Source organism: Larus michahellis, chromosome 1 (assembly GCF_964199755.1).
Source record: "Larus michahellis chromosome 1, bLarMic1.1, whole genome shotgun sequence".
Classification (NCBI taxonomy): domain Eukaryota; kingdom Metazoa; phylum Chordata; class Aves; order Charadriiformes; family Laridae; genus Larus; species Larus michahellis.
This window is the reverse complement of record NC_133896.1, coordinates 129,609,184-129,630,538: the sequence shown is the minus strand read 5'-3', so window position 1 is coordinate 129,630,538 and position 21,355 is coordinate 129,609,184. Positions and strand designations below refer to the sequence as shown.

Here is a 21,355-nt window from a genome sequence, read left to right as displayed (position 1 = left end):
ATGTTTCATAAAAATATAAAAGTTTTGATGTCTGAGAAGCATGAACAGAAGTTTTACCAAAAGGACTGTGAACCTCAAGAAATTATAACATAGAGTGGGATCAAACTGATTTGTAAAATTCTCTTCTCCAAGTCCTAACTTGCCATGTCGCCCATCTCCAAAAGTAAACATGAGGCCATTCTCTGTATATAGGAAAAAAAAAAAAAGGGATGTTATTAATAACAAGGATTCAGCAGAAAACCAGCACAAAAGCATTACAATAGAAGTAAAAGGCCATGCAAGTGAGGAATGTTTCTCTTCCAAAAGCAAAACCTGAACAATTATTTTCAGATTTTCAACTGACAAATACGATCCAAAAATATATATATTTTCAGTCAAAGTAATGTCGGAGATCAGAGTTAGTCTAGACAATTTTGGAAAAAAAAACAACAAGAAAACACTACGATTGAAATTATATAGCAAGACAAAGGCTTCTAAACTAGAATACTTGTTAGCAAGGCATGATTATGAGGTCAGAATTCCCCAGGAGACAGCATGTACAGAACTATGCATGGCATGGCTGTGAATCAGAAATTCCTAATATCAAATCTGGCCTTCTCACTAGCTCACTTAACCTGTAGAACTAGTATGTCTGCAAATATCTTCTACTGCTCATTTCATAAAGAAAGATTTTACAGTATAATAGAGAATCACTGGAAGTGCATTTCAGAACTTTTCGCTTACATACCTGCAATGACAGCAGTATGATTTTCCCCACATGTAATGTTACATATTTTATGCCTCCTCAAATGTTTCACAGACTTTGGTACTGAAGTTTCAAAAATTAAAGTACCGTGGCCCAGCTGCCCATACTGTCCAAGTCCAAAAGTATATACATCTGTCTCTGAAAACGTACAGGCAAAGTTAACAACAAATATGCTGATATATACATTATAACCTGCTTTCTATTAGCCGTTTATGGAATGACATCAGCATCAAAAAAGCAATGTTTTATCAATTAAAAAATGTACCAACTAATCAATTAAATTATCAGTTAAGAACAAGATAAATAAAAAAAACCCAGGCAGTGAAGCACTAAAAAGCATACAGAAAAGAACTGTGAATGGTTCAATATGCAATATATTTTCTAACATAAATGCAAACTAATCCACCGATCACATGTACACAAAATATCAGCCAACAAAAAATTTATGGGAGTTTACACACTGCAATTAATTCGAGACCACAGTGTTTACTTGTATGTGTGTTTTCAACTAGAATAGTCTCATCTTAATTTCTGGTTATCTGCATGTACATTGTATGATCCTAAATTTAATAGACTAGACCTGGTTAAACCAATACTAACTCATATGTAAGAAGAGACTGGAACGCTAACAGAATAGGTTTCGGTATTCTGTTCAGCTACCAAATGAGCCCTGCATTAAGTACAGAGAACACTATAATTGTGTTATCTTGTGACAGAATAATCATCTTTCCACATTTATATGTTGTGTATTTAATGGATTGTCTGTGCCAGGAAAAAGAATAAGAGCTTCTCCAAAGCAATAAAGATTCTTGGTGTGTCCATCCCTGGCATTCCATCACAACAGAGGAAGACTGTGAAGCTTGGAAATCTTAATGAGATCATGCTTAAAAAGGGAAATACAATGACTACCGTTTTTTTGGGAAACGGAGAAGTTTTCCTGGAATTTTATTCTCTGTCCCTTTTTCTTCTGCATGTAGGCAACAAAGGAAAAGCTAGAGAAGTACTAGTTACAACTTGAAATATTGTTATGAAAACCTGTGAAAGATTTGAGAATAAAATATTCTCTATTATATAAAAGATATTCTACATGAAGCATAAAGAACTGAGACTTGGAAGCAGTATATTACAGAGGGACCTGGACAGGCTGGATCGATGGGCCAAGGCCAGCTGTATGAGGTTTAATAAGACCAAGTGCCGGGTCCTGCATTTTGGTCACAACAACCCCAAGCAACGCTACAGGCTTGGGAAGAGTGGCTGGAAAGCTGCCCAGCAGAAAAGGACCTGGGGGTGCTGGTGGACGGCCAGCTTAACAGGAGCCAGCAGTGGGCCCAGGTGGCCAAGAAGGCCAACAGCATTCTGGCTTGTATCAGGAATAGCGTGGCCAGCAGGAGCAGGGAAGTGATCGTGCCTCTGTACTCGGCACTGGTGAGGCCTCACCTCGAGTACTGTGTTCAGTTCTGGGCCCCTCTGTACAAGAGGGACATTGAGGTGCTGGAGCGTGTCCAGAGGAGAGCTACCAGGCTGGTGAGGGATCTGGAGACCACGTCATATGAGGAGAGGCTGAGGGAGCTGGGCATGTTTAGTCTGGAGAAGAGGGGGCTGAGGGGAGACCTCATTGCCCTCTACAACTACCTGAAAGGAGGTTGGAGAGAGGTGGGTGTTGACCTCTTCTCCCAGGTGAATAATGACAGGACCAGAGGAAATGGTCTGAAGTTGTGGCAGGGGAGGTTTAGATTAGATATTAGGAAGAATTACTTTACTGAAAGAGTGGTCAGGAGCTGGAACAGTCTGCCCAGGGAGGTGGTTGAGTCACCATCCCTAGAGGTATTTAAGAAACATCTGGATTTGGCACTTCGAGGCATGCTCTAGTGGCAGAGATTGTAGGGGGTTTTTTTGTGTGTGTATGGTTGGACTCAATGATCTCAAAGGTCCTTTCCAACCATGAAGATTCTATGATTCTATGATCATTACATCATTGTCATGAACGTGGTGCAGAGTACGCCTGCTCCTGCTGTGCAGATGCCATCAGGTGAAAAATCTCATCACCTTCAAAACCAAGAGGAATGGGTAGCCACAGCTGAATGTGTGGAACAACAATCGATGGACAATCTTTGCTTTTTGAGCACTTCTTTGTGTTGAGGAAACAAGGCCACTGCAATAGCAAAGTAAGTTTCAGCACCACAAATGTAGTTTATACTGTGCAACCAAATTCTCAGAGCATTAACAAACTGGAGAAATATTAAAAAAAAATTAGGATGCCATTCCCCCAAATTAATCCTTCACTACTATCAAGGAAGGAGAAAGCAGAGAACAGACCAGATTCCATATTACTACCACAGTACACTTAGCGACTTATGTTGAACTTTCCGATTTCAAAGGAACCAGGATGAAATACTGTAACACTATGTATGGAAATACTCTTTCTAGGAAAGGGTTTGCCCTTTCTGGCCCTTTTAAATTGTTCCATGTTAAGACATCATGAATTCACAGCATAAAAAAACCCCAATGGTCTCATAATTTTTCAGATCGTAGATGAAAAATACTCAGTAAAGAGGGTTTTTTTTTACTAAATGTAATAGTAAAGCTCCCTCTGCTGGAAATTTCAGTGCAAGAAAGCAACACCACCTCAGGATCTTTAAAAAGTAAAGCAAGTATGACATTTTCTGTAACATTTAGACTCTCTGCATAAGAATCAAGAAACTGCTCCTGGAAGACAGGAACTTTCTATAGGCAAACCAAAGTCTCATCTTCAATTTAGTAAACGGCTTTCTCACTTAGTAAATGGCTTATTCCATAAATTCTATTTAAAAGTACTGCATTTATATAATATCTCTTTGGAAACTGTCAGATCTTGTAATTTTCAAACTATATGGTTTTACTGATTAACATAATTATTTTGAGTAAAGTTGGAGTTTTTTCATATTATTCTTAAGACTCGCTTGGAACATGTAATGCCTTTTTCATAGAACAAGTTAGACCTCTAAAGGCATTGGTGTTTAGAGGGAGACGTTCCCAAATTATAACTTTAGAACTACAGTGAATTATTTTCTTTTCCCAATTTCTAGTGACAATGAGGAGAACACGCCAATCCAAAGCCAGGTTAGAGTGCCTTTGTAAGAAGAATGATTTTTTCTACTGCCCCTACAGACCAGGGGCGCCTAAATTTTGCTTCTCCTAAAATTCGCTTGTTAGTTAATTATCAAGGCATAGGAAGACAAAAACCTTGCACCTTTCCTAAATGATTCCAGTGCTCTGGTGCAGAAGTGAGGCCAAACCTCACTAATAATCTCATTTAGCAGAAATGAGATATTTCCTCCAATTTGTCTTTATAAATACGTGGAAAGAGAAATCTCTGACAAACCATCCATAGACTTAGTGATAAAATGAGAGAGGTGAATTTCATCATTCTGAGCTTGAATTTGCAAATGAATTTGCTAACAGCACAAATCCAACAGCGGATACAGCCCCCCGTCACCTTCTTACTGTCCTCAGTCCCAGTAAGGATATGGTTGGACGACACAAATTAAATGTACTGCCAGCAAAAGGGCAGATCTCGCTCTCCCATTCTCTCTCTTCAGTCTCCACTTGCACCGTCTCTGCTGTCCACCTGGCTATGTGGTGAGCCAGCTCAGCACAGAAAAACAGGTTTTGGGGGTTTTTGCTGATACACTTTCCTGTAGAATGGTCAAGGCAGAACTAGAGCGCAGTACTGCCGCCTGTGCATCAGTGAATCACGAGAAAGGCTCAGGCATACCAGCAGCACCCAGTTCCTGCCTTGGCTTCCAGGAAGGAACTGCTGCCTCTCCCATGAGAAGGGCCCTTGAAGGATGAAGAGAAATGGTTTCAGAGCCTGCACAGAAGCCAATGGTTTCACTGTTCCAAGTGACCTCCAACACTTGAGCGCCAGGACTGCTTCCTCTTCCCACATTTTCTTTTTCAGATGAACGGCCACATTCCCCTGTAACCATCTATATTCCACCTCTGCAGGCATCTTCTGGAGTATATGACAGCTCTTTAATCTGCAGGACCGTTGCCCTGGCAAAAATGCATACAGCTTTCATATTTGTTTTTAACTCATGCTATTTACTGAAAAGAACCAAGTGAGCTCCAAGAGTGTTTTTAAGATTCATGCATTCCTTGTGATGTATTTAAGGCTATAGACAAAGTCAAAAATCCACAGAAGAAAGCCAGAAACAGGCAGATACGCTTATATCTTTCTGCGTAGATTCATTTCCCTTGAACTTCATTATTAATAATTATTAGTATTAATATTACTACTACTACTACTATTATGTCTATGGGCTATTCATTCTTACTATAGCTTTATTTTTATACAGTTTATGCCGAAAAATATTACTGTAAAAATAAGCAGTCGACACAATACTCAGTTTTACCAGAGCTAGTAATTGGATTTGGGGATTTCAGCATAAATAGTATACAGACTTAAGAATGGCTTGAAAAATCTAGATAATGGTATATGGTTTGAACAGTCAGTTCTGTCATGAAAAGGTAGAGTTTTTTTATCCTTTTCATTTGCTGTCAAAAGGGTATCTTGACTTTCTTTTCTTTTTAAAAGAACTTGAGACAGAAGATGAAAAATCCAACATTTTACATACTAATGCACTGATGTGCTGCATTGTTATGTCAAACGATCTATTCTCGAAGGACTCCCTCCCTTCAGAGAATAAAAGGAGGTAACATCTCCTTTCATGCAGAGGATTATTCCCAGAGGATCTGTCATCATCTGAAAAAATGGAGGATATTAAGGCCACTCCCAATCATCTGTTTCTTCTCCAATTTCTAGATTCACAAGTTATTGTTACTCTACTTTTTTAAAAGCTTTATCGACCAAGTACGTAAATTGGGATTGCTGCTCTCTCGTGTTTCTTTTGAAACAATACCAACAGCTTTCATTTTCAGTAGGAAGCACTGGCTAGCGTTGTGGGTAGTAGGTGCAGGTTTTTGTAGTCTCTGAGAGAAGTCATCTGGGATGAGGATACGATCTTCTTGAACTGGCTGATAGACTGTCATGTAATTAATAGGTTTGTGCTGCTACAGTGAGACAAAGCTTTTGCATGATAGAACTTTTAACTGCGATTTTGTTTATTCTCTAGAACAACTGCAAATATTAAAGACAACAATAAGACTTGTACAGAAGACAGTTTCCAATACCATATTCAACATTTCTAAACCCTTGTATCTTTAAAACATTTTTTTCCTAATCATTGCTCTCAACAGTTCAATTTTTTGTTCTCTGGGAAAAAAAAAATTGAGTTTCCCATTCTGGAGTTTCACAGAAAAAAACCCAAATTATTTTAATATATACTTTCTATCATTTACTCTGATACTTGCTGGAGAGATTCCAAACAGTAGTTTGATTTAATAAGCCAGATAACAGTGGTTCTTAACATACAAAATTGCCAATAGAATAGATAAGACAGTCATAAAAATGAAATCAAATGAAGTGCTTTGGAATAGACTAATTATGTATGAGAGTCAGGAAGAAACTTGCCTCGTACTCAGTAAGATAACTGGATTATGCTTTCTTCTAATTTGATAAACCCTAAGTAGAACTGATGACGAGAAACGAGCCAAGATGTGCAACAGTTTCTCCATATGACATTTTTCCTATTCTATTCCTATATTAAATGAGATAGATGAAACATGGGAATATACAAAACTCAGACACTCACTCATTATTTTTTAAGACTGAAATGACACACCCTGAAAAACTGGAAAGACCCTGAAAAGATGGAAACTGCATCAGTATATATTGTGTTACTAAAGCCAAACAGCACATATTTTCACAGAAGACTACATGAAATTCAGAATTTCTTCCAATTTGTACTATGTTCTTACTTTAGGAAAATGAGCTTAAAAGAGGTATGAATGTTTCTGCTCCTCATTAAAGATACATCTCTCATCAGAGTTCTCAATTTGTGGTCACGCCACTTCATCTCAAGATGCAATGTACGCGTCAGTACTGATTTCAAGTTAAGTTTCTGGTGCAAACCCTATAATGCATGTATGCTACACTCACTTCTTAAATGATTAGTATACAAATCTATCTCTTTTCCCAATTTTTTCCCCAAGCATTTTTGCCAGATCTTCTTTTGAAACAGAAAAATTTGTGTATGTCAACACTCCTGATGAAGTATCTTTCACTTGAGACAGTATTGCCATTATCCTCTACTCTTTTGTTCAAAGTGTCTTACGCAGAAGTTCATACCTGTAGCCTATTTAATAACAGTTGAATTACATTAATAAACATCTATCTGACCTTTCACTCATCACAACAACTATTACTCCTTAGGAAAATGTATTTTGTTGGAGGATATTGTTTTCTTCTTCTCTTGACCCAACTGAATCTTCTGGCACTCAGCACTTTGACCATTGACTGCCAGCTAAGTCAGCACTGAATTTCTCATTTGCCTTCTACTACAAAATCTATTTCCACAGGCAAGTAAATCTTACATACTAAGACACCAACTTACTATGGTGTTTTCTCCACTATATTTGGGTTTTGGCATTATATTTTGCCTCTTTGTTCTAGCTCTTGTACAGATTTCACTATAATGCTGATGTCATCCAGGTCTATGTCTTCCTACTAAATCTCTCTAACGGTAATTTGTTATAATGAAATTTTATCGCATGAAATACTATTAAAACAAAGTATCTATTGGTTGGCTTCAGATTTATAGTTAAAAAAACAATCAATAATGATAATCAAATTTGTTCTGCAGAACTTCACTTCATAACCCACAAAATAATGCTACAATTTATACATTTGCTGCCCCAAAATTTATGGTAATTTTTTTCCTAATAATGATAATCTGATTTCATCTAAAGAAATTTATTTTATGACATAGAATACTGCCAGGGTAAGACTCTGGTGGAAGAAAAGAGACAAAGGCATTGAAATGTAGACAAATGTTTGCATTATTTCCTGGACTGGCTACTGTTATTTCCTCTTCTTAGTTTTCCCAAAGGAGTTTTAACCTATTGAGAATCTTGCAGCTTGACTCATCATTACCCATAACCGTTCCCAGCACATCACTTCCACCTTTACCCTCTCCAGTGGCTTGCAGTACAATACCGCATCATATTACATATAATTTCAGTTAGATTTTCAATTTATATTTTAGATATTTTGATTACATAACCTTGAAGGCACTCCACTAGATTGACAAGAGATGGCTTTAGCATTTTCAAAATACAGATTTAAGGACCAATATTTATACATATTTATACCTTTTACTTGTTTTTATAGTTTTTGCATTTGGGTAGGAGATTAATTACAGGCATATTATACATCTGTGGATTTCATTACAAGTCAAAGCTGGTATTTTTTAAATCATCTGTGGGCAAAGTCAAACTCCCCCTTCCTTCTTTGACAGTACTATAGTTCAGGATAGAACTTGTGGAAATAAATAGCTATCAATGCTTTGCATATCTCTTTGAAAGCTAATTTATCATTGGGCCACAACTATTTAATAGTACAGTAATATACACCATATTTTGTCTTCCAAGTACTACACATACAAACCTGTGAACTAGTATATAACAGTTGTATTTACTGATTTTTATAACTTGTACAATATGTTGAATGTCTATATTCGTACTAGTTTTATACGCATGTTAAAGATTCTGCTTAAAGTCACAGGCAAACTCTACGTCACAAAAGAGATAGTTAATCCATTTAGGCATCCAGTAGATTGTGCATCTCCATCACTATTAACAAAGAGCTACTTGAAAAGTGACTTCCTAAACACCTTCCTAAATATTCAAGGTCATTTAAGTTTACTACAGAATGGAAGCTTTCCTCTAAAATTCCACACACACACCCCTCAGTACCGCTTTCAAGCTCCTCAGAGGACAGAAACACCGACCATCTGTGTTGCATTGCCTTGTTACAATCCCAGTACAAAGGGCACTCAGACTCTGTACAGTATCTCTTAAAATGCTATTTATTTGAGCTAACACTATAAAGAAAAAGAAGATAGTGTCAACAATCTTAACAGCTCTTCAGATGCTGGAAATCCTGAGCTGTGTGGAATCGAACCGGCCTACATCCAGACACAGCATGCTACACAGATCCCATGTGTGGAAGGTTACCCCATTTTGGTCATTTGAGCTCTTACAGGATTTTCTCACAAACAAAACAACCCTATCCATTGCTTATACTGTCAAATAAAAAGGACATTCACATGGGAACTTGCTGCTGAAGGTTTAGATAAAGGCAAGGACGGGCAGGTGGTGTAACCACTGGTACCACACAGGAGCTGCCTGTTAGCTCCTCTGTTACAACCAGCTGGAAAAGTTTATCCTCCAGCAAAGGGATATGCTCAGCACAGGCCTGAACGTCAAACTACACGCGCAGCACAGCACAGCACACGCCTGCACTTGGGTTAACTGTTACATGGATTTCTACCTCCTTGATGTACAGTGGTCTTCCAGTTAGGATCACTACAGCAGCTTACACTTTAGTGGGATGTAAATTCTTTGAAGTAAATTGAGTTTATTTTTTAAAAAGCCAGTTAAATTGCATACCTGTTAGCACCACTGTGTGTTCTCCACCACAAGCAACCTTATTCACCTTTTCCATAATTCCCAGTACAGGCTGTGGGACTCTATTGTTTTTCAGCTGTTCAGGCAATAATCCCAGTTTCCCATTCTCAGGTTCTCCAAAAGTATAGAGCTCACCATCTCCTGTGTAAATACAGAACAGAGTGGGACTTCCAGCATGAAGTAAGGATGGGTTGTCAAGACTGCAGACACAAATCAGTAAGATAGAAAAGTGTATGAACATCATGGAATAATTGAATATAATGTCCAGAGAGCTGTGCAAAGCAATCTGCTTCGATGGAAAAAGAAGGAGCTAAATTTTAGCCCCTCTCCATGATGAGAACCACAACATTTAGCTTGCAAGGAATCTAGACAAAGGAAAAACAAAACCACATATATCCTTCTGAGAGGTTAATTCCCTCTGTAATCAGCATTTATGTCAACTGAAGTTGCTATTAAGAATATCAATTAAAACAGAAAATGGTTTTGCATGGAATTTTGATGGAAAATCCACACTTTTTTCTTGTAAGATAGAGAGAAAAAAAGGCAAAAAGCAGAGTAAATGATATGAAACTGTTTGGTGTAGAGAGCAAGAAGAGACCTGTATATCCAACAACAGGAATACAGCAGTGATTCCATAGCAATAACTCCACCAGAATGAAGTTCAAAAAAATATTGAGAGGTCTTTACAGATCTCTTCTCTAACTTCTTTCTGATCTGCTAGATAATCATATGAGAAGACCTTTCTCATTCACCCAGACTTTTTAAGAATCCAGTTCAAAAACTGTTCAATCCTAAATTTGGGTAATTCATTTTACCTTCAAGTTTCCATTGTTTTCTCTTTTCCAATCACTCCCTTTGCTTTTTCATTGCTGTACATCTGTATTACAGACAGCATTCCATATATACATCTATCATAGTTAAAAATGATTTCTGATTTTCTGTGCAGCTATTCCAACCAGCTGTTTTATCAGGGCAGAGTGAGGTTTAGGTAGAAACCATCTTTACTGCCAGGAAAGCTTCAAGTTAATAGCTGAGTGTCCTCCACTCCTGAAAAGATTATCTGTGGAGTACTATCCTCATACCAAATTGTGGCCCACAATCTGAATTTGAAATTACTTGCCAAAAAAATCATCATACACTATTATGTAAGAAAAAGTTTGACTTTTAATCCCAGTTGGATATAACAAAGCACAAGGATACACAAAACTCTAACATGGAGCTAGTCCAAGACAAAGAAACGTCTAAACCAGCGTAGGAGCTGTCTGCTAAAGGAAATTCGAAGGGAGAGCTACAGTTACATAATCAAGAAATCAAGATAATAACAAACCCCAGACATACACTCCGTTATTAAAGCTCAGGCATCAGAAGCACCCATCTACATTTTTGGAAACACACAGATTTGTATTTCAGTACAAAATGTACTTTTACTTTCAGAGGGATACATCTAGTATTTTCAGAGGGCTACATTAAGCGTTCACAAATGTACTTGCGTAGCATTTAGAGGCACTGCTATTGCACGATGCACAAGTATCTGAGAGATTCTTAGTTAAAAGCGATGAATTCCTTGCCAACATGAAAACTAGGCTAACCTTAGAAATGCTGGTCTTTCCCCACAGACAATGAAAACAGAGGAGCTCAAAGACAGTTTTAAAGCAGAAGCTTTATTTAAGCGCTCAGGATTCACCATTTCAGAAGCCCATTCCTCTCTCCCCTGAACACAGGCCGAGCATAACGAAAAAAGCTTATTACTATTGCAAATATCCCCCAATTTGCATAGCTGCTACATTTGTTGCTTTTTCCTTGCACTTTGTCAGCCACAACTTAAAATTTGGGAAATTAAAGACAATGGCAACAACCAAAAAAATAAGCCTACACAGAAACAGGAAATATGGAAGAGCTAAAAGTAAACCTATGAATAAAAAAGTAAAACAGAAAAAAATGAAGCTGCATATGCATTCTAAAAAGCAAATGAGATTAGTCAAATTACTAAAACCAAGTTAATAAAAATGTAAGGATAAGATTCAAAATTGAAATTTATTAAAATTTATTAAAAATTCGGCAAACCAAGCCAAGACAGGAAAGGAATTTTATCTTTTTGAATTTTTAAATTTTTTGAAAGTCAAAACTGGTGTCAGTAAGAAATGTATTATTTTTATTGAATCTTCCTGAACTTCAGCCTGGCAATACACTTGTTTAAAATTTCCTTTTGCATGAATAAAAACTCAGCGAGAATTTCAGGTTGCAAAACTGCATCTTCATTTTGTGTAACTATGGGACAACTAATTATTAATACATTTTCATTTAAGACATCTGATAAATCCAATAGATAAACTAGATTCAAAACGTTTTTCCTGGAAAACTCTTTTGCGAGCAATATCTGGTTTTTTTTCTTTGTGGCACTTGGCTCTGGATTACTTTGTGCTAAAGGGTGACTACAGCAGTGGGTGCACAGAACAGAGCAGCACAGACCGCTGTTGTCAGGATCCTCCATCAGAAGGGCTTCGATTCATTCTGAAAACCCTTGAACTACTATGTCTTTTAATAAAGCACTGCTTCTCCTCCCATCCTCTCAGAGGAAGTGATGCTGGAGCAGTCATGCTCATCTGTGATGTATGTTACCTTTGGTATCGACAGTTCGCAATAAGCAAAAAAAAAGGGTCTAAATTATTATCTATTTTCTTCAAGGGAAGCCTGAAGATAGGTTTTCAATTAATTTTAACTATACGGAGAATCTGAAGGAGAAGGACTTGGGGGTGTTGGTTGATGAGAAGCTCAACATGAGCCAGCAACGTGCGCTCACAGCCCCGAAGACCAACCACATCCAGGGCTGCATCAAAAGCAGCGTGGCCAGCAGGTCGAGGGAGGTGATTCTGCCCCTCTACTCCACTCTGGTGAGATCTCACTTGGAACACTGCATCCAGCTCTTGGACCCTCAGCACAGGAAGGACATGGACCTGTTGGAGTGGGTCCAGAGGAGGGCCATGAAGATGATCCAAGGGCTGGAGCACCTCTCCTATGAAGACAGGCTGAGGGAGTTGGGGTTGTTCAACCTGGAGAAGAGAAGGCTCCAGGGAGACCTTATAGCAGCCTTCCAGTACCTGAAGGGGGCCTACAGGAAGGATGGGGTGGGGCTGTTTGCAAGGGCATGTAGCAACAGGATGAGGGGCAATGGTGTTAAACTAGAGCAGGTTAGGTTTAGATTAGACATTAGGATGAAGTTCTTTCCAATGAGGGTGGTGAAACACCAGAACAGGTTGCCCAGAGAGGTGGTGGAAGCCCCATCCCCGGAGACATTCAAGGCCAGGCTTGATGAGGCTCTGAGCAACCCGTTCTAGTTGAAGATGTCCCTGCGTACTGCAGGGGGGTTGGAACTAGATGATCTTTAAGGTCCCTTCCAACCAGAACCATTCTATGGTTCTATGATTCTAAGCATGTCTCTTATGGTAAAGTTCACTCAGGACCAAAAAAAAGATACTATGCATTTTTTCAGATAAATCAGCTTCAAAATTATTTAAATGCATAAATTTATCAATTAACTTGACAATTCTGAAGAAAATGTATAACATGCTCAAAGTGCAAAAACCGCAGAAAGGACTTTTTTTCATAAAAGCTGAATTCCTGCTTTAAATGGAAAATGGGTCCTAAGCCTCAACATAAAGCTGCAACCCAGCACTTCCACCAAAGATTTAGAACCTAACTGTTACGGCACAATATTTATTCGTAAAGTTCACAAGCCTCTGCCTTAGTCAAAGAAACCCCAGACAATTTTATATTGTTTCTATATTTTCCAAGATCAATTCTGCCTCTCACAACAGCACAGATTCTTCAAGTACCACGCTCCTGTGCCACTAAGGCTAGCAACTGGAGTTACTGTCTTCAGTGAATGCTCTAACTGCACAGAGAGACAATCAGGGACTGACAATCTTACTGAATGTCAAGCCTCCTGCAGGGTTTCACAGGGCTCAGGCTATTAAGAGTAGCCACCCACAATCTATTCACAGAGCTACACCCTTCTCAGCAAGACAATGAAAGAGGATAGCAGCCATACTTTCCAACTATCATCATCAGAGGTGTAACCCCGTCCTCCCAGCTGTCCTTATTTTCTCTATCATTTGGACACTTTCTTTCCTGCACACACAAACTACACCAATAATATTATAATACTTCATTTACCTGCATGTATTTGTGCAGAAATACCTTTGCTGTATTCTTCTACACTTCTTTTCTAAGAGGTGTTCTGCAGTCATTTCAATCTGCCTGTTTTTTAAGAAACAGTAAATGATCACAGCTGCAGAAAAGTATCTTTCATTTCATTTCTAAACTATGGACTGTGTTTAGGCTTCTAGTTCAGTTTGATCTTCTGTTTTAATTCTGATCTTTATCCTTATGCCTACGTCCTTATACTCTGAACAGGCTGATACTTTGCAATTATTTGCAGCAGCATCAGTTTTCTATCCTAAAACAGTAGCTCAATTAACAACAAAAAATAAACTGCAATGTAAGGCTTTCTATAACCAAAACATTCCATTGACAATCCCTATTTTATTAGGGATTCTAAGTGAAAAGAAACAAAAAAAACCCAACCACAAAATGAACCCTCTAGTTTTTGGAAGGTAAGCATTGTTTTAATACTCTTGGATTTGCCACATATTTCTAGAAACAAGCTGATAAACCCCCAAAAGCACTTGGGAGCTAACTACTAACGCGGTTCTCTTTGAAGAGACCAGCATTTCTTTTAAAACACTACTGCACTGCAAATATTAATCCAATCACAATCTAATTAATAGAATTAGAGACTCAAATGGCCAAGCTTCCACTGACTTCCCAAACTAATCAAGTTTATTACATTTTTTCAACTTAATAATCCAGCTAACAAAGATAAACCCATTTATTAAAGCAATTTTTGAATACATTAGACATCCCTTTAAGGCAAATAGTAGTCTAAAAACTAGGAAGAATAGCTATCAAGCATAAAAAGAATCCAGTCAAACCCACATAAATTTTGAGTACAGTATGTGTGCAGTACATCTGCATTTTAAGGACACCCTGTTCACAATGGAACCTGGTTATTTCATTTCCTCCTCTCATGAGAGTCCTATTCTCACATGTTGAACGTCCCCCAGTGTGGCACATTTTCTGTATCACTAAACTTTAGGTCACAGGAGCATGTCAAGGAAATGGCAAGAGAACTCAAAGGCAAACGCACGTACTGCAGATGAGCAAAGATAAGAGATCTGGCTGGTGGCAAATAAGGGCAGAAGACAAAAGAACCGGATCACTCTGTGATCCTTGAAATAAATGAAAAGTGAAAAAAAAAAAAAAAAAGTGTTTATTCAAGACCAAATTGATTGAAACCACCTCTAACGCTGAAATTCTGAGCATGGAAGTGTCTGTGGAATGGCTGATCTTTAAAACTGGTCCTTAAAAATGACAAAATACATTAAAAAAAGGAATGCAAGCAACCCACAAAGCTCTCTATGAAAAGACATCTGTGAGAAGCTATCTTGACCTTGTTTACAGTAACAGTTCAGGCAGGGGGAACATCAGAAGAGGTCTAATATATTCAATTCCTTTCTGGCTCCATGAATGTAACTCTGCTGTAGACACCAGAGTACTGGTTAGATAAATTGGCTTTTCCTGTTCTTCATCTCCTTGGGTGAACAAATGAGCTATAAATGCTTGCCAAGATTAATACTTTCTGAAAAATTGTTGCCCTCTTGAGTGAGTGTGGTCAAAGACTAATCAAGCAAAGATCTGTATAACAACTCAACATCGTTGCTCTTTCTTTGTTGCTTTGTTTGAGACATACCTCTAATATGGAGACCTAGCATCCCAAGTCTGCAAAAAGAAAGGAAAGGAAATGGGTACTCGGAAAAAGTCCTAAAGACCTCAAGAGGGCTGGAAGCTATAAACTAAAAACTTCTTTTCAGTGGAACTCTTTGAAGAATGCAAATTGAGAGGAAAATGGAGCAAATAATCATCTTTCCAACATGAAGTGAGTAACCAGACCAGCCTCCTAATTTGCATATGGAAATGAGCTAGCCATTGCCTGTGGTTGTGCCTAGTCTAAATTTCAGAAGTGTTTTTTATTAAAAATAATTCAGGATAAATTCTGTTGTTCTATTCTACAAGTACTTTAGGCATTAGTGAGGCCCTCATGGACATGTTAGAATACAGATGACTCTGACATGTTTAATAGTTGAATTATCATCTGCAAAGAAGGCATTCTAAAAAGCAAAAGTGAGAAAGGTAATAAATCATCTTTTTGGAACTACTAGATTTGAGAAACTTTGTAGAACTGAAGTACAAATTCAGATGACTGAATGCCATACAATTTCCATAAAATATGCTTTTATCTACCAAAGGTTTGCATCAGGATTCCACTCTACTTTTCATTTCATAGTAGTTAAACACCTTAAAGACAAATGCCCACTAAAAACTCTTTTATAAGACAAGCTGTTTCAAAGAAATAACAACTTTAGTTTAAAAAAGAAAAAAAGCTGGGATTCACTTTTCACCACTTTTTTCCTCAATAGTGGCTTATTAATGAACATCCTGCCCTGGAGAGGGCACTCTGTGACCACACTCTGTATTCTAGCATCCTCATTAACCACATTTTAGTTTTAACCCAGATCGGCCTGTGTTCCTAAGAGTTTGCCTACCCAGTATACAGCTTATGTCAAACGTAAATATATTAAGAAAGGGAACCATATGGTGCCATGCTCATCAGTTCACCCAGCAACATGCATCAAGTCCTACATTCTGCAACTACGCTTTACTATTAAAGACAGTATATAATTTGATGGTTTTTATGTACAAGTCATGTTTAAAAGGTCAAAACATAGTAATTTTAGAGTATAGTTATGTAAGTCTATAGTTATGTAAGTACAGTATAGGTAAGTTACAAGTGTTGAAAGCTTTGCATACACAGTGTTTCTCTCATTTCTTCCATAGTAACACAATCTAAAAAAAGTTCCTCTGGCATACTTTTTTGATGTTGAGGGAATTAATACAGATTATACACTCACCTGAATAGTTCAAATTTCATTTCTGGAAATACAGACCCACTTTCTTTTCCAGGTATTTCCTCCAAAAGTATATATTAAAAATAACACTAATGATTCTAATTTCTAGTACACAAGACAAAACCATACAATAAAAATAAACAGAAAACTCCCTGTGCTAGGCAAACATTTAAACATACTGCAAGGCATAATTCAACGACCAAATGGCAATCTGGGGGGGAAAAAAAACACCTATCCCCATAATATGAATATTCCAAATACTCCATAATTATCTATTTTGCTGTTCTACCAGCACTCAGAGGCAGAATACTGAGAATGTGAACCACCGTTCTGAGGCAGTCCAACAAGCCTTACAGGCAAGTGTTTTCCATAAGTGAAAAAAGAATCCACATAATACTAAAAGAACCACACTTTTTTAAGCAAAATCTTTTAACAGCACAGTACCTTGACTTCCTTCCTCACTAGGCTGTGAGAAAAATAAGGTAACTACATTTGTACTCAAACAAACTCAGCTTGCAGAACTTCCAAATTCATAATTTAATGGCTAACTTCATAGCTAAAACAATGTATGACTATGGTACACTCAGAGTACATGCGTAAACTTTGTTTTTAAACACTGGCTGGATATAGACTGACACCAGTGCAAGAGAAGATCAATTCAGTAAAAAAGAACCCGGATGTCCAACGCTAAATGTCTATGATAGTTAAAGTATCAGTCAAATAAAATTATCAACAAGGGCCCAAAGGAAAATAATAAAAAAATATTTCTCTTTTCACCACAAAAGAGGCCATCCACATGTCCATAGTTTCAGGAAGATAAATTGAAGCCCAGTTTGTGCAGGATTTGCAGATACTAAGGCTGAAAATTAAGATTTTCCATCTCACACCAAGGCCTGCTTAAACAGTAACAGGTTCAACAACTCCTTATTTTCACAGGTGATAACCAGTTCATCTTCCTACCAATATTTTAAGAGGCTCCGTTTCTTCTACCCAGCTGCTACCCTAATCTTTTTTCTCAAACTCCTCCATTAAAAGCTTCCGCTTCCTTAGAGCACTTGGCACACACTGTTCTCTCCTTGCTCTGAGATGCTTGTCCTCAACCCTTCTTCTAATGAGAGCTTTTCTTACATCCCACTGCAGTCTTTCAGAGCTTCTGCTCTTGTCTTTAAGGCAGAAATACACACCTTCTTACTATACCCTTGAAGTAAGGCTCTTTTTTTTCCCCCCCTATTTATTTCGAGTTCAGGAAGCTGTAGATTTCCTAACAGGTGTTGAGCTCCTCATCAGTCATAGGCACTTCATTCATTTACTGTAATAAAGCATCTATAATAGAAGTTGCACACTACGAGTGTAACACCTAATTAGTATTTGTCTAGCATAGGAAGCTCTCATTCTGTTAATAGCATATTCTCAGAGAGCTATATGGATATCGTACGTGGAAAAGTAACATTTATCAAGTAACCTGAGAAGAATATCTGATGGAATAGTTCCTGGGTATCCAGCAAAAGCTTTACAATCAAAACTGTTGATCCTTTGAAATCTTTAATTACACTGAGGGGCCTAAACTGTAAAGCTTAATAGAGTAAATCTATATGGCTGAGAGGAGTTCATGGCTGCTCATATATAATATCATCAGTACCGACTGACAAATTCACCCATGTTGGCAGTATTAAAAAAAGAGTGGCATCATCACTTTGGAAACCAACAGACAGGTGGGAAGAGAGAGGTGGAAAGCAACAGAAAGGTAGGTTGGTTTGGAGATCAGACACCGACTCCTGTAACGCATACTTCTCATATCATGTACTGCCTATTATATTGACATCATAACTTAGAATTTAAGACATAACATCAAACTTTGACAACAATCTTGCACTGCTAGCAAATGAGATCAATTTTTCCTCAAAACATAGTAAGTCTATTCAATATTTATATTTCTAGAGAAGATGAAGATGATTATTTGATCACCATAAAAAATCAATAATCTCAAGAAAAGTTGGATTATTGAAACCATAACATCAATCCACAACATTTGTCATAACCTTCATGAAAATAAAGTGTGGCAAGATAGTCGTTCTTTCTAATATACTTTTGCACAACAATGTGCAAATGCAGAAAATTAACTGCGGATTTTTCTCACAGTATTGGTAATTCAACAATAACATACAATTACATAGTAGATTACATGCAAATTTCCCAAATAAATCAATTAGGACCACATTTCAGAGAACCTGTCGCTGGTAAAATCTCCCAACGTGACACAAAACTACACAGATGATTGTCTGCCACATGGCAGCTTTTAACAACTATGGCACATCTAGTTTCAAAAGTAATGAATGCCTCATTTGCTACCTTTACACAGATGATGATTTCAGAGCCACCTACTTGTATCCACTAACCGCTATTCCCATTCTCTTACCTGTTATCAAGGCAGAGTGATAATATCCACAGGATACAGAGGAAACAGGTTTTCCAACATCCACTTGACAAGGGACACTGACACAGGCTTTATCAGCCAAGCCAATCTGACCTTCTGAATTGTCACCCCACACAAAAAGCTGCCCATCCTCTGAAATGAAGACACAGATAGTCAACAGATTTAAAACCAAAACTAATAAAATGTTCAACTATCCATTTAAGACCATTTCATAAACTCTGTGTATGACACCACTAAATGTCATGATCTCGGGGATGTCATAAAATGGTATTTATCCCATTGCAACAAAAGAGTCTGAAGTAAGAGGGTATCCTTAAGCTTTTCAAAAGTGACACAGAACACTTAGTCATCTACTGATGTTAGACCATAAATAGCAACAGGTAAAGTACTACGTAAAAACATTCCTTCAAGAAGAGTAAGATTGAGCGTATAAGGCAACGCAGTTGCCAGAGGTCAGTATGAAAATATTCCAGCGAATTTAAGGCATCTTCTCATTTCTGGTAGCAAGTCACCACTTTCTCATTCTTCCGAACTTATTCTCTGTTCTGACTTTGCTATACATCTCACTTATTCTTGCCTTATTTTTCAGTTCTCTTCCCAGCTGATTATATTGCCCAGTTTCATTTTATTTTCCTTAGACTATCGCAATAGCTGTTCCAGGTTTATTAAGACCAGCTTCTGTTGACACAAAGACCAATGGCAGCAGTAAAAAATGAAAAATGTAGCAAACAACATGAAAAATCACTCGACTTTTCTAGAAGACATGAGGTCTTCTCTCTGCATATTTCTTATTGGTGGTAAGTAAGTTGTGAATAAAAATATGTACCATCTACAGTGCTACTGAGATGCTGTTGGGAACTAAAATCAAAGTTGACTTACGAATCTCAGGAGAATGTTAGCAATTGTCACAAAAAAATACAAACCAGACAAGCAGGACAGCATCTCTCTCACCCACTCTTTTGCTCTCTGTCACATCCTGAAATGACAGCCTCAATAACGTATCCTAAACATGTACAGAAACAGCTGCTTTATAGCAAAACTTGAGAAATTACACCATAGGGCAATAAAGGACCACCCATTCAGTGGCTGAAAGTATTATAAGTGTGTGGACTTCAACATGTCAGAATTCTGTAATTTGCCATCGGAGAAGCAGGTCATAGGTTAGGCCTCTCTCAGAATTAGCAATCACCCAGCTGTGTAGCCTGTACAGGTAGACCAAAATAGTTGCAGTAAGAAGTGGAATTAGAGAAACTTAGTTTTCGTAAGATTCATGTTTTGTAGCTGGCTTCCTTGGAAATGAACTGAAGCTCTTTCCCATTTTGAGGGTATTCATACTGCCTCTGCTTTGCAAGGATTCCTACTCAACTAGTACAGGTTGAGATCCCACTGCTGGCCATTGCTCACGGAAAAGGTCTACTTTCACAAAAATTGTAGGAAGTTACCGAGACTGCCACCCCTTACCAGATTGTGTGGAAGTAGGAAATTGGCTATCAAAAAATGACTGTGGTTACTAAGGAAAGAAGATAGGGAAGCACAGAAAATACACGCACACACGCAGACAGAATGCCGGAATAAATGTTTCCCTGGAACACCAGGCTGGACGCACATAAATAGGTTTTATTAGCAGTTGCTCTTACCAGTTACTGCTGCTGAGGTGTATGATCCAGCTGCTAGCTGTTTGATCTTGTGCTGGTTGGTAAAAAAACTAATTAAATGAAATGTCGTCCTTTCCTCTGTGTCACCTAAACCCAACTGACCTTCACTGTTACCTCCAGCAGCATACACATTTCCTTTTTCTGCATACAGAAAAGCACAAGTAATACAGAGAATAAAGACATTCTCATCAATGGTAAAAAGTCAGAGAAAACAGAGCAAGTCATTTAATTTTTAATGGAAAAGTATTACAGAAAAGTTGGGGTCTACTGCCCTGAAATATCCTCGAGTTGACATTAGCAGTTTCTGGTGTAGCCAGCAAGGAGGCTTTCCTGCACATGCTTGGATCAGAACTTTCTAAAGGCCTCACATGTACTTAGACTGACTGCATTTCCCACCATTCTGGAGACTGATCTAAAAAGTAAATATAATTTGAAGTTCTGCAAGAGTTCTGAGAAAATGACTACTACTAGCCCTGGCAGCCAGAAGAAGCTCCTTCCCCAAATAATATATATTTTAAGATAAAGCAAGAGGAAAATGGTGAATGATGTCATAGGCAAGAAAACTGAAGTTGTATTAGTACATAAATTAAAGAGATGCATAACTTGATAGTTTTGAGTACTGCGAATGAAATATACTTTTGCTTAGTTTTTTATTAGAAATATTTTACTCATTTTAATATTTAAATCACTTTCAATTTAATTAATTAGGTCTTTATTTTGTTTAAGAATCTCAAAGATGAAGTTAAAACTGACGACTGATACCTTCAACTTAAGAGAACTTTAAGATTTATATTTTTAATTTTAGTATGTTTCACATCTAAAATGCTCATCTATGATGAAAAAGATAAGGCCCATTAATAACACAAATCCGGACACAAATGTGATAAGCAACTGACATACAATTTATAAATGCTCCTTGCTATATAAA

At 37.6% G+C, this 21,355-nt stretch overlaps 1 protein-coding gene across 3 annotated transcripts in view; it reads right to left on the bottom strand.

The window, feature by feature from the left end:
- Nucleotides 1–21,355, bottom strand: part of RPGR (retinitis pigmentosa GTPase regulator) — a 46,957-nt gene that overhangs the window by 10,072 nt on the left and 15,530 nt on the right. For 2 of the 3 annotated variants that reach the window (XM_074603986.1, XM_074604005.1), the window contains 5 exons: nucleotides 20,410–20,568; nucleotides 18,755–18,904; nucleotides 9,296–9,454; nucleotides 728–883; nucleotides 58–182 (listed from right to left, as the gene is read on the bottom strand). In XM_074603986.1, the coding sequence (XP_074460087.1) occupies nucleotides 58–182; nucleotides 728–883; nucleotides 9,296–9,454; nucleotides 18,755–18,904; nucleotides 20,410–20,568 (749 nt within the window). The remainder of the gene's footprint in view (nucleotides 1–57; nucleotides 183–727; nucleotides 884–9,295; nucleotides 9,455–18,754; nucleotides 18,905–20,409; nucleotides 20,569–21,355) is intronic. The other variant, XM_074603994.1, reaches the window with a different exon arrangement.